The 16129-nt window shown below is 40.5% G+C and overlaps 1 protein-coding gene across 1 annotated transcript in view; it reads right to left on the minus strand.

Annotated features, from left to right (window-relative positions):
• Positions 1-16129, minus strand: part of LOC122832560 (neprilysin-like) — a 93800-nt gene that overhangs the window by 6772 nt on the left and 70899 nt on the right. Inside the window, 15 exon segments of the mRNA XM_044119429.1 lie at positions 715-834; positions 924-982; positions 1703-1806; positions 2019-2096; positions 2179-2277; positions 4841-4969; positions 6505-6571; positions 6573-6596; positions 6707-6843; positions 6945-7043; positions 8414-8548; positions 9454-9522; positions 10135-10253; positions 10358-10453; positions 11229-11309. Of these exon segments, the coding sequence (XP_043975364.1) occupies positions 715-834; positions 924-982; positions 1703-1806; positions 2019-2096; positions 2179-2277; positions 4841-4969; positions 6505-6571; positions 6573-6596; positions 6707-6843; positions 6945-7043; positions 8414-8548; positions 9454-9522; positions 10135-10253; positions 10358-10453; positions 11229-11309 (1416 nt within the window).

A 16129-nucleotide genomic window follows, 5' to 3' on the forward strand; every position in this document is an offset into this window, starting at 1 on the left:
GTTACTGATGATTAGACACCATCTTCTCCATGTCTTTCTAATCTTACTTACTTATAAAGTATATGAACGTTAATCCTCTTACCTTGTATAAAGTGTTCGCTGTAAATCCGTGGTTATACCAACACCTGCCAGTCTTTATGATTGACTGCTGCTATCCATCGCCGCATCTTTCCTCATTAAAATAAAATGACAAGCTTGATTTTGACCCTTGTCTGTTTGTGCAGCCGACCGCGCAGGACCTTGTGACCATTTTACTGCGAAATCAACTAAATAAAAGCGATATTAGACTACCATATGTACGCATTTTGACAGGCTTCATATAGGAGAGCATAGATTTGGACATCCATCGTGGTGAAGACAGTGACATCAGGTGCAAACGGTCATACTTTTTTTTTTTTTTTTAATAACTTGTGTTTATTTAATTGCCTAATTAACCGCTACAGGGCTTCCTTTGACTTCTTATGACTTAAAAGTGATTGTTAGATATTAAAATTTGTTATGTGTAAATAAGAATGCAGATGACATACCTCAAGTGGAAAATAATTTAAATTACAGTACAATTAGAAGTACAACATCCTGAGGCCAGAGGCATAATAAAGTGAAACAAAGCTCCTCTCTAAAGTGGTACCAGTTACAGGGGGAAATCCATCTGTTCACAGACTAATGTAATCCAGAAAAACCATAAGGAAGAACAATGAAGTAGAAAAATTCTACCTTTGCTATCAAAGCCATGTGTAATCTCATGACCGATTACCATCCCGATTCCACCGTAGTTGAGAGATTTAGGCTGGCCTTTGTTAAAGAAAGGGGGTTGAAGGATACCAGCAGGAAACACTACAGACAGAGAAAGCATTTTTAAATTTCAAAGTAGCTTAGGCTTTATGTTTTATGGCTGAACATAATTTCCAGTGCTTATTTGGTACCTATTTCATTTAAGTTGGCTGAGTAGAAGGCGTTGATAACAGCAGCTCCAAATAACCACCTTGAATAAATAAATAAATAAATAATAAAATGAGAGGAATGTTATTAAACGATCACACTGTGAAAGAACATTGGGGCAAAGTAAGAAGCCTACTGAAATAAAAATGTGGAAGATTAACATACAGCTTTTAAAACCCAAGGTCAATGTATGACTATCTGCTGTTAAAGCTGAACTCTAAATGCATGTGGGAGTTTGTGTGGTATGAAGTGAACACACTGCACAAAGAATAAATGAGGTAAACACTGTAGTAGTTCACTCTGCTAGGACCATAAATAAAACAGGGGATTTAACCCTCCTGTTATGTTGCAGGTAAATTGACCCATTTTAAAGTTTAAAAAGTTTTTTTAAGTAGTTGGAAGAATTGTTTTTGCATGAAACTTTTTCTATTTGTCTTCATAGGTGCAAATGAGTAAGTTGTTGTCATTGATCCTTAATTTCTGAGAAATAAAAAAACATCATTGTACAAATATTGATTGAAATGGTTAATATTGAAGTTAATAATCAGATACAAAAATGTTTTGGAGGAATTTTTTGGTTTTTGAGGCTATTTCATGACTAAACACTGCCCGCCTAAAATTCACCCACGAACATTATTGCTGTACCCTAGAAACATATATAACAGGTGATTTAAATACCAAACAATGCACTTTTCATTTACAACACATCTGGAGTAAAGCTGGTAAATCCACCGCCCTCACAAAAAAAAAGTAAAATCTTTACTCATCCTTGTTGACTTTTTTTCGCAATTTCTGCAGGTGTTTCTTCTGCACATACTCCAGGTTCTGCAGGATGTTTTTAAAGTACTCCTCTGCACTGTAGCTCAGCTAAAAGCAACACAGCCAGAGAAAAACCAGAAGGATTAGCAGTGATGAAAGCTGTAAACACTTGGTCATGTATTCACAAGGGAAACTCATTTCAGTCAAAACTTCACAGGGATGTTATAGGAAGGATAAGAAATGCCACTTTCATAAATATTTTCTGTTACAAAGAACTTAGTGAAATATCAATAACAGTGTTGTTTTTCACAAATACTCACATCTTTGTACTCATCGTTTAGATATTCGTCATTCATGATGTCATCAGAATAACCAATGCGTTCACGGATAGCTTGAGCCTGGCAAAAAATAAAAAATAAAAAATGGAAAATGAGAATAAATCTAGAATAGAATAATTATTCTTGCAACTGAAGTTCACACCTTCTCCTCAGCTGCTTTTTTGGTCTCTTCATCCATCCAGGAGAGGTTATCAAGGTTACTAATGAAAACTTCCCGAATATCTTTAATCATCTCCTCCATCTAATCTCCCAACACACCAAAGAGAGAGAAAATGTCATAAGATCCCAATGATGGAACAGGAAAATGCATTATGAAAAGGTTCTCTGTTCTGATGTTTCTGTTGTTGTTCATCAACTCTAATTGGATCAGAAATAAGACAAATATAACTTCTGTCAAACTGTTAAAAACATTTCCTAAAATTATTAGGCTTTACATATCAGAACAATTCAGACTTGCATATTAGTCTGTTCATAATGACAACTGCATTGACATGATCGTTGTAAAAATAATATATTCTGAAAATTTTAATATTTCCATCAGGATTTTTCTTGGAGCACTTGATCATACACTTGCCTAAAAGAAATAAAAATATGCTTGACTTAAAGTACTTCCATGATCAATGTTGAACTGTTAGTTTTCCAAAACCAGGAAATAATCTGCGGTTTCCCTTAGTGTTCAATGATATAAGAATGACTGGATGCAAACTTCTGAATTTAAAGAAAACTATATAAAAAGACACCTCTACATTTTCTGTGATTAAATATAAATAATTTTGTTTTATTCGAACTGACCTAAAAAAATAGATATTTGGTCTAGTTTAACTTCAAACAGTAAGGAAAAAATTTGCCTTTTCTTCTCCTTCCTGATATAACAGCAAAAGATACTAAAATCTCTGATCTTGCAACCAAGAGAATAAAAAAGAACTTTATAAAATCATGAAATTGTTTATTGATACTATTGTCATTACACCCCATTTCAAACCTGCATAGTGTTGAACATATAAAAAAGATTTTATTTTATTGAGGCTTTTTTTTAATGACAACCCCAAGAGTTTCCACATTTTTAAATGCATTGCTACACACAAACAATTAAATGAACTGAGACCTACTCTGAGACCACAGTAAGAGAAAACCCAAAAAACCCTTGTCTCGTCACATTAGTGGACCCCTTGCTTACTCATTGAACAACCCTTTTAAAACGTTGTGGTTTGCCACAAACTGGCAGAGACCACACAGAGATTTTTCCGAAAAGCCTTTAGGGGAGATTGTTGCGTGTGGATGCAGGCAGTTGGTACATAAACCATCACTGATTTTTTCTCAGTTTTACAGTCAAAGCTTCCACTTGGGTGTATTTATATCAGATATCCATGTGAGTAGCTGAAACTAGAGCTAAACAAGAAACATGCTGCTTATAGTGTTTCATTTATTAATTAATGTTATAGTACACTGAATGTCTCTTGACCGCTGATAAGTGAAATATCCTCCTGGAAATAATTTCTTCCAATAATAATATATTCATCTAAATGAAAAAGATTAATGTCTTTAATCTCAGAATTCAGATTTTTTTTTCTCAATTCTGACTTTTAAGCAGATGGGCAGCTCAGAGGAAACCGTCTCAATCACCAAGATGCAAATTGTGGATGAGGAAAAAAAACTTTCTGGAGTAACATGTTGGAATTAAGCCATTTTTTTAATGGCTGAGGAATCTCCAAAGACAGCCTTTCATTAATAGAAGAGCAAAAGGATTACCTGGTGCCCATCTGCTTTAAAGATTTTTTTGAGAAAAAAAAAAGTCAAAATTTTGAGATTAACATTAGAGGAGGCCCAAATCCTCCTCTGTACAGATACTGTATTTAAATGAAAAGATTTAAAACAGGGTTGGATCAAGAATCAAGTTCATTATGGTTGCTTATTAACATAACAGCACTCCCTGCTGAGAGACTGTGTCATGAAGTATACATGTTTGTACTAAAATATGTGTCGGCTGTTGGTCAACTCACACTTTATGCTGGGTCATGTAGTTGAGGAATGGGGGAAGCAGATAGGTTGCTGAATGTTCAGAGCAGCCACGTGTCACTTCTCACTTAACCAAATACACACACGTTTGCGTGGCTATCTTTGTGGGGACGCTCTTAGACTTCCATTCATTTCTATAGCCTAAACCTTGCCCTAACCTTAACCATTACATGGCTAACACTAACCAAAACTCAATTCACACCTTAGTCATAAATCTAAGCCCTGACCCAAAATTTGCGGTTACCCTTGTGGGGACCGAAGGCTGGTCCCCACAAGGAGCAGTGGGTCCCCACAACGTCGTATGCATGAAGAATATGGTCCCAGAAGGTAACACAAACAAACGCATGCATACACACACACACACGCCCACACACACGCAGCAGGGAAATGGGATGTGTCTGAGTAGGCAAACATCTTTATGGAAGTTGAGATGCTTAAGAGTTACGATGGTGTCACTCGTACACGAAACAGTATAGCGGTAAAGCCTGTGTGTGTACAGACACAGAGGCACACAGTTGAGATTTGCAGCGTAGGTGGTGTGAGCATGATAACAAGAACAGCTCATTCAGCTGCTTCCAGTGGATGCAAGCAATATAACACTGAGGCACAGACACGAGACAGGTAACAAAATCACAGATGTCTCTTAAACTGTCTCTTTCTGTATATGAATACATAAAAACACTCACTATTTTTATGTCATAAGTTCAGACTGATGACATAATGTGAAAGAAAGCTGTTCAATAAAGCTTTTTTAATCTGATAATCAGCCCAATTCAGCCTCTACCTACCAGCTCTTTGCTGTTGTCAGAGAAAGCCTCCTGCACATAGAGCCGTCCCACAGCTTTGTCCAGGTAGCTATTGACATACAGTGCACACCGTCGCCACAAGGCATCCTCTGCTGTTTTACCGGTCAGGACCTATTGCGAAAATTTGTGAATGAAGGAGAAACTTCATTCAGGGCAATAATTTATTCATATTCAAATAAAACCGATTTCCCCCATTCCTCAACCGAGCGAAAGAAAAAGGATGGGTTATGAAAGAATGTTTACAAGAATCTATTAAAAAAACAAATAAAGTACAGCATCGCCTAAACATTTGAATTTCCTTGAACTATCAAGAGAGTTCAAGGGAAATTGCAATACAAAAACAGCACAAAAAAAAGTAATGCAAAATTATCCTGTAGCATGCAACCAAACTCAGAGTCCTGCTGATGATCTGATTGGTTGATTTACTTGCATTTAAGGAATACACATAATAATTGCAGAGAATGTGGGCATGACAGACTGGAATCCAAACCACTGTAGCACTGGTGTTATGTTTAGAGTCATTGTCTCGCTGGGAAAATAAATTTCCTCCCTAAACTGATTATATCTAGCCTCCCTGCCGCTGTTCAGTCATCTCAACAGAGCTCAAAGCCAATAGCCTCTCAACAGATTCTCGCACTTGAACCTTTTGCTTCTTTGACTAATACAATGCCTGGCCAAAGGTCAGGACTCTGTGGTGGCCAATCCATGTGTAAAAATGATATCTCATGCTTTTGAATCACTCTTTCACAATTCGAGTCTCACGAATCTTGGCATTGTCATCCTGGAATATACTCTTGCCAACAGGGAAGACGAAATCCATTGATGGAATAACTTGGTCATTCAGTATATTCAGAATTGTCAGATTACATCATTCTTTCAACCTTAACGTTGCTGAACCTAGACCTGACCTGACAGTGCAATGATCTGGGGCAACAACCCCAGATCATAGCACTGCCCTATAGGCTTATACAGTAAGCACCAGGCATGATGGATAATAACTTCACTTGCCTCTCTTCTTGCCCTGAAGCGGCCATCACTCTAGAAGATGGTAAATCTTAACTCATCAAACCACATGATCTTTTTCCGTTGCTCCAGGGTCCAATCCTTATGCTCCCTAGCAAATTGAAGCTTTTGTTTCCCAGTTAACCTCAGTGATTAGTTGTATTCTAAACGCTATACAGCTGCTCATTCGCAATCCTTTGAGTTCCCTTTTCATTGTGTGTGTGGAAAGGCTCTTACTTTCAGTATTAAACATAGCCCAGAGATCCACTGTTGTTTTTCTTCTATTTGATTTCATCAAACGTTTAAGTGATCAGCAATCATGGTCATTCAGAATTCTTTTCCAGCCACATTTCTCCTTTAGTAGATTCTGAAAATCTCCTCAGATGTTTTCTCGTGTTTGATGCATGACAGTGATTGGACCCCTCTCAAACACACTGACATCTTCCTTGTTTTAATGACATTTTAGAGTCTATTAAATGTAACATCTATAAAACTTCCTTGTACCTTTTTGTTTTCAACTACAAGTAATTTTTTACACCTGTACAATAACTTGACATTTTGAAATTATTATAAAGACATTGCAAGGACATTCATGAAAGTAGTTTTCCCAAGTCAACATGTCAAGGTGATATCCTGCTGTGTACCTTAAGGAAAGCATTCCTGGTGTTTCTGTAAGCTCGACTCAGCCCACCTACCATTTGCATAACAAAGCCAAACCACGTAGTTTTGCACATCCCTAAGGAACAAAACACAGCAAGGACAAGGAGATCGACACAATCCGCATACAAAGGTAAGAAATTTCTCTGAAAAACAATAGCCATCTCTGACTTGTATAATCTTACACACCTCTTGGTGTATTTGGCTAATACAGTTTTGAGTTTTCTGTAATAGTATGGGGAGTAGTTGATAATTTTCTCCGATTCGGGAACCGTGATGTTCACGGTGTCCATTATCTTAGCTGTGTAGTAACTCCAGTTGAATTTCTTCAGGTTGAGCCGAAACACAAACAAGGAAACCAAGTTTAAGATATTTGACACTAAATATAAATAGTAGAAATGCTCACAAGCTAAGACGTTAGCATTACCTGAGAATCAATTTCAAAAGTGGATATTGTATTCATCGACCTCAATTCCATTTTGTTGTAAAGCAACACTGGATCCCTCTTCTGCGGTGAGTCAGTGGCCTAGGAGAAAACAAAACGCAACAAAAAGAAACATAGGACTACAGCTTAAAAATTTCTTAAAGATTCTGTTTCCCCAATATTTTACACTCTTGGTACATCTCCAGAAGCATCAAGCCCAGGAGCTCTCAGGTCTGTAAATGTCAGAGTTTGAATGGTTTAACTGCTTTGTAATACTGAGAAGCGGAGTGGAGAGGAAGCAAAGCATGTTAGCAACAGGAGAAGTGCAGATTGACAAAACAGGGTTACTAATCTGTTGACTTCTAGGAAATTCTTGGTGTGACAAGTTAACAAGCTTGTCTCAAAAGAATGTGCATATGCCCAGAATTATTTTGTACTGTGAACTTTTTATGAATATGCTAGTGTACTGTGATGATTATGTCGAACAATGCCGGTTACATAAATGCCTAATAAATATGGAAGGGCTTTAAAATACTAAATGGATAAATGTGGCCACACTTCTCTGTTATAACATTTGACTGTTCCACCATCTTAGCTGTACAAGTAGACCAGATGTAAAAAAGCAAAACAAAAATAAACAGCATGTATAAAGACAAATGGTAGGGTGTTGAAGAAACCATCCATCCATTTTCTGTTCACCCTTGTCCCTAATGGGGTCGGGAGGGGTGCTGGTCTCTATCTCGAGCTGCGTTCCGGGCGAGAGGCGAGGTTCACCCTGAACAGGTCGCCAGTCTGTTGCAGGGCAACACAGACACAGACAGAACACACAACCATGCACACACACACTCACACCTAGGGAGAATTTAGAGAAACCAATTAACCTGACAGTCATGTTTTTGGACTGTGGGAGGAAGCCGGAGAACCCAGAGAGAATCCACCATGCACAGGGAGAACATGCAAACTCCATGCAGAAAGATCCCGGGCCGGGAATCGAACCCAGGACTTTCTTGCTGCAAGGCAACAGCTCTACCATCAACCCAGCAAAGACAGAGGCTAAGGGGGAAAAACTGTACAGTAATTCTTGGGAAGTAATTTAATTATTACATGAGATGAAAGAGCTAATAGGGCTTTAAATAAGCTTTTGAGCAATTTTTATGTGTTTTAGTAATACCATTTTACTTAATTAAAATCATTAAGGGAAACTTAGTGTGATTAATAATGTAGCTATTGGATGAATAAATTAATAATTATTTTTTTTCCATCATCATTCTTAAACGTTAAGTGTATAGTTGTTCAGTGGTTTGACTAATCCACGTATTTTAGGTTTGAGCAACAAATTATTAACATGCAGTCCTTACTGATGGAAAAACAAACTGTGAAGATCTTTATCTAAGCAAAGACAAAAGCCTGGCCTGGTAATGTGCGTCACATTTCAGCTTAAGTGATCTCTGAAAGAATAGATGTATGCTCACACTGGCGATGTCTTTCTCCAAATCCACAACTCGTGTCACCTCTGCTCTTAAGCCCGTTTCGTCGATTTTCAGTCCCCGGTCAGTGCGGATCAGCTTTGCCAGATCAAACATGAACTGCTCATAAGCTCGGCATGCCTGTAAAGCACATTAATAATGTTTGTTTTCCCAAAATAAAAAGTGTCTCCTTGCACAGACCAACTATAGCTACAGCTGCTTACAGTAGCTGCTTTTTGTTTATCAAATCAACTGTTCACATTCAGCTGTAAAATAAAACCAGAGTCTGTTCCAGTAACATTTGATCTGTCTTACAAATATTTTCTTCCCCACCTTTTATTTACAACAATCCACTGACAGCCAATATTTTTCCCTATAGCTTAATCCAAACTATTGCATTTAAGCAGTGCAACGAAGTTCAATCATGATGGTGATGCTTTAATTGGGTTGGACAATATGGCTGAAAAACATCACAATGAGTGTTTTATGTCATTTAATAGAAAATTATTGATATATTGATTGATAGGTTTTTGTTTTAAATAGTTGAATACTGCCAAACTAGTAGCATGAAATTTTCTGTTTCATCCACAGTGTTCACTCTACATCATTGTTTATTGTTCAAGCAGTTATGAGATACAATGGTGAAACCTTAAAGTGCTGCTGCATGAGTTTCTCAACAGGTTGCTGCTAGGTTGATGATATCTTCCTTGCTTATAAGCAAAATATATAAGCTATAGCTAACTGAGAGTTTGGGAAGCTATTGCCTTTCCCCTGCCTACATCTCCCAGAATGCAATGTGGATCTGGATTGGAGTTCAGTGAATTTGTTATTGAATATTCGATTAGATGTACTATCTATTAATATTGATCTCGTGTCTGTCACGACATATTATTGATTTTGTTGTTCAGCTTTATGAAACACCAGCTGTCCATGTTAACCAATCTTTCAACAAAATAAATCAGCACAAACACAGATTAAAATTTTCTACTGCTTTGGTTACGAGTTGCTTCCACATGACCAAATAACTATTAAACATTTCAGCACACCTCTGCAAAGCGACCCTTGCAGGTGTAGTAGTCTCTGGACAAGAGGCCAAAGGACATTTGTTGGTCCAACTAAAAAGGAACGGAAAACAAACAAACAAACAAAAAATCAAGACAATATTCTAGTTACCAGACATAATGATCATTATGTAAACAGGTTTGCCCAACAGACTGTACTTTCTCATTACAAGACATACTTGTTCAAGAATTTAAGTATGTCAAGTTTATCAGCTACCTGGCTGCATACAATAGAAAAATTAACTATTCTTTGATAGATTTTTTGTTTTAATTAGTTGAAATATTGCAAAACTATTGTTAATTTTCCTATTTATGCCAAATATTTTATTGTTTTCCAAATTTCAGGGATCTTTGCAACATAAAAGAACAAAAGAAGAAGGTGATTTATTCCTCTAATTTCAATGCATATACTGTACTAAAACATTTTGGACTATTATATAGTCCAAAATCATATTTTGAATTTTTGTAATGTTCAAATCTTCTGGGAGATTTTGTTTTTGAGATTTTTATCAACTGTAAGCCCAAATAATCAAAACTGAAAAAAAATAAATATGCTTGGATTGTTGTTTACACACTCTGTCAAAGTTAGAGAAAAATTAACAGACTGAGTACTAATTTACTGCGATGCACTATCAGGGGTTTTACAGCCGCAAGCTTTGTACGTACATAAATGATGTGTGAAGTGGAGTCTCTGTCATCAGCGCGAATGATAAAGTTAACAAGGACTTGAATTCCATATTTCCAATTTAACCTGGCAATGACATCCTCCAACCTCCAGGTTTTCCCTGAAGAAATAAGATCGGAGGAAGGAGGATGTACGAGGGAAGAACTGCAATAAGTGATTTAGAGCATGATGGCAGCGAGGGGAACAAGGGTAAAAATGCAATACCATAATTATCCTCCCAGTTGTCCACAGCCATGGGCCACTCAAAGATGTCTGGCAGCATGTCGAGCAAAGGAGCTCCTCTTTTCTGCTCAATTAAGCCTACAGTGCAGTATTGGTGAAAGTCAAATGGAAATTAGTTAACATACAGTAATTTTATACAAACTGAAAAAGTAAAATCGGAACATGCATAATTAAGATTCACTACAGTTTCGAAATAGAAATTGTAACCCTTTACAACATATCCATTTCAAACAAAAAAATTGTAAAAATAATTTTTCTTCTAGGTTTTCACTTAGAAATTGAACCTGTTTGTTCAGTCTTGGAATACTATTGATAGACAATTTGTATACAAATTCTCCAACTTGAAAAACAGTGGCTGCGCATGATCTCTGAGTACCACATTAATTAAAACGCAGTGAGTAAAACGTTTAAGATTTTTGGGTGACCATTACAATGTCTACATCAGAGGTGCTCAAGTCCAGTCCAGTCCTCGAGAGCTATCCTGCAACTTTTAGATGCATCCTTACTCCAACAGACCGGGATCAGCTCTGAACAGGCCTGGTAACGAGCCATTCATTTGATTCAAGTGTGTTGGAGCAGGGAAGCATCTGAAAGTTGTAGGACGGTAGCTCTCGAGGACTGGACTTGAGCACCCCTGGTCTAGATCATGTATACATACGTAATATATATGCAACACTTTTACAAAAGGGAAAGATGAGCATGTTTGATATTACATCTAATATTATATTTTTATATTCCACATTCTGAAAGAAACAGACAGCCTTCAGGATTTGTACCAAAGGATGCCTATACAAAACATAACAGTATATCTAAAATGGACTAGTCCATTCACATCTTATGTCTGCTGACTCACTCTCGTTTATGCAGGACTTGTAAAGTGTCTTTGCCTTGGTGAGAGCAGCAGCCTCCCTCTCCACCTTCTTTTCAAGGACACCTGCATATAAGAACAAACAAAAGCACACATGAAAAAAAGGACAAAGATAAAGGTGAAATCAGTGTATCTGATAAAATTTAGAGGGTGAGGGTGTAGGGTGAGCACCATATGTCTCCAGAAAAAAAAAGAGAGCTGTTTTTAGATATGGAGCCTTGGCGAAAATTCAAACTGGGAGACTCGACCAGCTTCTCCACATCATCTAATCACCACGCAGAGCCGCGGCTAACCCAGACTGGAGCTCCACACTGCTCCAGCCAATCGTCATCCAAGGACACCTTTAAAAGTTTAAGCTACCCTGGAGTCTTCCTGCTCGTCAGCCGTGCTTCGAATTGTCTGCTGATTTGCTTGCAATCATGTCTTATTCTGATTCAGACAATCCATTTGCCTTCCCCACTAATCCGGTTCATCCTTGCCCAGGCCCGTCGCGCAGGAGCGCTCGTCTGGCCACTCGGCTTACCCCTTTACCCCCTTCTGCTACTCTAGCCTTCCACAGCATCTCTTCCGGCTCCGATCTGGATCCCTCACAACTAGCTTCTCTCACTGCTCTCCTGCCCCTCGGTGACTCTTCTCCCTTTCCCCCGGCACGTCTTACTCCATCTTCTCCTCCCCGTAAGAGATCCAAGATATCCTCTCTCCCTCCAGCCAAGATCCCCTGCGGCTGGCACCCTGCCACCCGGGCTCTCGACCCAGCCTCCTCGGGCCTTTCCACTTCACAGTCCCGTGTTCCGGTTCCACCTGCTGCGTCTCCTCATTCCCGTTAGGCCGCTCCTACGTTCCCTCCTTCGCTCTCATCTCTCCTGAACTGCGATCTAAGATCCTGCAACGACAGTACGTGAACCTCGTTTCTCTCATTCTCCCATCTCCTGAAGTGGATCACTGTGTCTCCTCAACGGATGGACTCACCGCTATCTTTAAATCCAGCGATCCCCGTTTAACTAAAAATCTCTCCATCGGAGAGTTTCTGGCTGGCTTCAGCGTCTATCGTGACGTCATATGCTCAGTTTACCCAGACCGCCGCATAGAACTTGACTTGTATCTCTCTCTCACTGCTGATCTTATTCTCAAATACGGTATATCTTTATTTTAGCAATATTATAAAGCGTTCACCGCCAAAGCCGCAACGACTCTGTCTCAATCCAGCATCTGCACGGACTGATCATGTTCACTTAAGCCTCTACATGCCTCACAAGTTCCGCAGTCAGCCACCAGAGCGCGCTCTGCCCCATGATCCCTTTCGCTGCCTCTGCCCCACCGCAGTCCTTGTCCAGCCCGGCCGGACAGTGGCTCGGTCGCCGGGGTCAGAGGTCGAGGTATTTAACAACCGCCCAGTCTGTAACAACTTTAACGAAGGGATCTGCTCCTTTATAAATTGCCCTGTCCTCCACTTATGCAGTTTCTGCAAAGATGCTCATCCCAAGTCCATCTGTCCTCGGCGTTTGCCCCTGGCCGGATGCTCCGGCAATCCAAGCCCTGATTGCTCACTCACTGTCTATACCTTTTATCATTCACAAACTAGCCCTCCTCCTTCGCTCCCACCCCAATCCCTCCTTCGTGAACTTCCTACTCACCGGTCTCTCCCAGCGCTTCCGCATAGGCATTCAGTCTCATCCCGCCACCACTTTTGTTTGCTCCAACCTCCGGTCCGTTCTTAATGAACCAGACATCGTGACTCGCCTTCTCTCCCATGAAGTCTCAAAGGGCTACATGAATGGACCCCTCCGTTCCTCCCTTTTGTCCCCAATCCACGTAAATCCGCTCAGCCTGGCCACCCGCAAGGACTCCGCAAAAAATGTCTCAAACTTTCCGCCCCCACGGCAGTCCAACCTCCAGCATTAATAGCCTCATTCCCAAAACCCCCTTTTCTCTGTTATGCTTCGGTAGATCACACCATCTCACTCATTAAAGCAAGCGGGTGGGGGGCCTGGCTTGCCAGAGTTGATATCACTGATGCTTTTAAAGTAATGCCAGTACACCCCTCCGATTGGCATCTCCTAGGTACCAAGTGGGAAGGCTCCTTTTATTTCGCATTAAGGCTTACAGTTGTGGTCAAAAGTGTACATACACTTGTAAAAAATCATAATGTTATGGCTGTCTTGAGTCTTCAATAAGTTCTACAACTCTTATTTTTCTGTGATAGAGTGATCGGAACACATACATGTTTGTCACAAAAAACAGTCATAAAGTTTGGTTCTTTCATAAATTTATTATGGGTCTGCTGAAAATGTCACCAAATCTGCTGGGTCAAAAATATACATACAGCAACATTAGTATTTGGTTACATGTCCCTTGGCCATTTTCACGGCAACTAGGCGCTTTTGGTAGCCATCCACAAGGTCCTGGCAAGCTTCAGGTCGAATGTTTGACCACTCTTCTTGACAGAATTGGTGCAGTTCAGCTAAATGTGATGGTTTTCTTGCATGAACCTGTTTCTTTAGCACTGTCCACATGTTCTCAATGGGGTTTAAGTCAGGACTTTGGGAAGGCCATTCTAAAACCTTAATTCTAGCCTGGTTTAGCCATTCCTTTACCACTTTTGATGTGTGTTTTGGGTCATTGTCTTGTTGGAACACCCAACTGTGCCCAAGACCCAACCTTCGGGCTGATGGTTTTAAGTTTTCCTGCAGAATTTGGAGGTAATCCTCCTTCTTCATTATCCCATTTACTTTCTGCAAAGAACCAGTTCCACTGGCAGCAAAACATCCCCAGAGCATAATACTACCACCACCATGCTTGACAGTAGGCGTGGTGTTCCTGGGATTAAAGGCCTCACCTTTTCTCCTCCAAACATATTGCTGGGTGTTGTGGCCAAACAGCTTAATTTTTGTTTCGTCTGACCAGAGAACTTTCCTCCAGAAGGTTCTATCTTTGTCCATGTGATCAGCAGCAAACTTCAGTCGAGTCTTAAGGTGCCTTTTCTGGAGCAAGGGCTTCTTTCTTTCTTGGCAGCCTCTCAGTCCATGGCGATGTAAAACACGCTTGACTGTGGAGACTGACACCTGTGTTCCATCAGCTTCCAAATCCTTGCAGACCTGCTTCTTGGTGATTCTTGGTTGACTCTTGACCATCCTGACCAATCTCCTCTCGCAGCATGTGATAGCTTGCGTTTCTTCCTGATCATGGCAGTGACACAACTGTTCCATGCACTTTATACTTGCGTATAATTGTCTGCACAGTTGCTCTTGGGACCTGTAGCTGCTTTGAAATGGCTCCAAGTGACTTCCCTGACTTGTTCAAGTCAATAATTCGCTTTTTCAGATCCACACTGAGTTCCTTTGACTTTCCCATTGTAGCTTTTGTAGCTGAGTCTAATCACTGGGTCAAATGAGCCCTATTTAAATGGGCTCATGAGAAGTCAACAGCTGTAGTCAATCAGAATCACTTAGAAGAAGTGAAGAGGCCATGACATGAAGCTAATTTGATTGACACAACTCGCTACATCACCAAAATTGACATATTTTGTTGCTGTATGTATATTTTTGACCCAGCAGATTTGGTGACATTTTCAGCAGACCCATAATAAATTTATGAAAGAACCAAACTTTATGACTGTTTTTTGTGACAAACATGTATGTGTTCCGATCACTCTATCACAGAAAAATAAGAGTTGTAGAACTTATTGGAAACTCAAGACAGCCATAACATTATGATTTTTTACAAGTGTATGTACACTTTTGACCACAACTGTACCTTCGGCTGCAGAAGTAATCCTAGCCTGTTCAACAACCTCTCTGAAGCGCTGTGCTGGATACTTCTCAACATCTTTAGAGTTTTCGCAGTCCTTCACTTCCTTGATGACTTTCTCCTCATTGACCCCCCACGCCCTCGCCCGGTCCATCTCTGTCCATAGTTTGCCAGCTTTTCACCCACATAGGCATGCCCCTTTCTGCCAAGAAAACAACCGGCCCCGCTACAACCGTTGAATTTCTGGGAATTACACTCGATTCAGTCTCCATGGTCACTTCGCTGCCCGCGGATAAACTGTCCCGAATCCGAGAAGTCTCCAGCTCTTTCGTCTCAGTATCCACAGTCTCTAAATGCCAGCTCCTCTCGCTGCTGGGCAACGTTAATTTTGCCATGCGAATAATCCCCCAGGGCCAGTCTACTCGATCTGGCCAACTCGGTCCCCTCACTATCAGACCGTGTCGTCTTAGATGGCGGCTGCCATTCAGACCTCGCGTTCTGGTCGAAGCCACTTTCTGATTGGAATGGCATCTTCTCCTTCTCTAGTGACGTCATCCTTTCGGCCAACTCACTTCAGTTTTTTATGGACGCGGCCCCATCCTCCGGTTTTGGGGGCTTCTTCAAAGGAAAATGGTTCGCAGGGAAGTGGGCTCCCACTTTTCCCCAGTCAGAGTCCTTGACTTTTTATGAAATAGTCCCCATCACCATAGCATGCTATCTCTGGGGCCGTTTTTGGAGCAGAATGCGTATCTCGGCTCGCTGCGACAACGCCGCCATGGTTCAAGCCATCAATAAAGGACGCTCTCCCTTCAGATCATTCATGCCTTTCATCTGTCGCATTACATGGCAGGCCCTAACTAACAACTTTATCATAACATCTCAGCACGTGCCCGGCCATTCAAACGCCATTGCTGACGCTCTGTCCCGTTCTAAATTTCAGGTCTTTCGTCATCTTTGCCCCACCGCTGACGTTCACCCAGAACTGCAGGCCCCAACCGATGCCTGTCAGTCTCATCAGACTACAGGCCCTACCAAAGCAGCGCGCCTATCAGTTTTGCCAGACTGCAGGCCCCAACCGACGCCTATCAGTCTCATCAGACTACAGGCCCCACCAATGCAGCGCGCCTATCAGTCGTATG

Source organism: Gambusia affinis, linkage group LG06 (assembly GCF_019740435.1).
Source record: "Gambusia affinis linkage group LG06, SWU_Gaff_1.0, whole genome shotgun sequence".
Lineage (NCBI taxonomy): Eukaryota > Metazoa > Chordata > Actinopteri > Cyprinodontiformes > Poeciliidae > Gambusia > Gambusia affinis.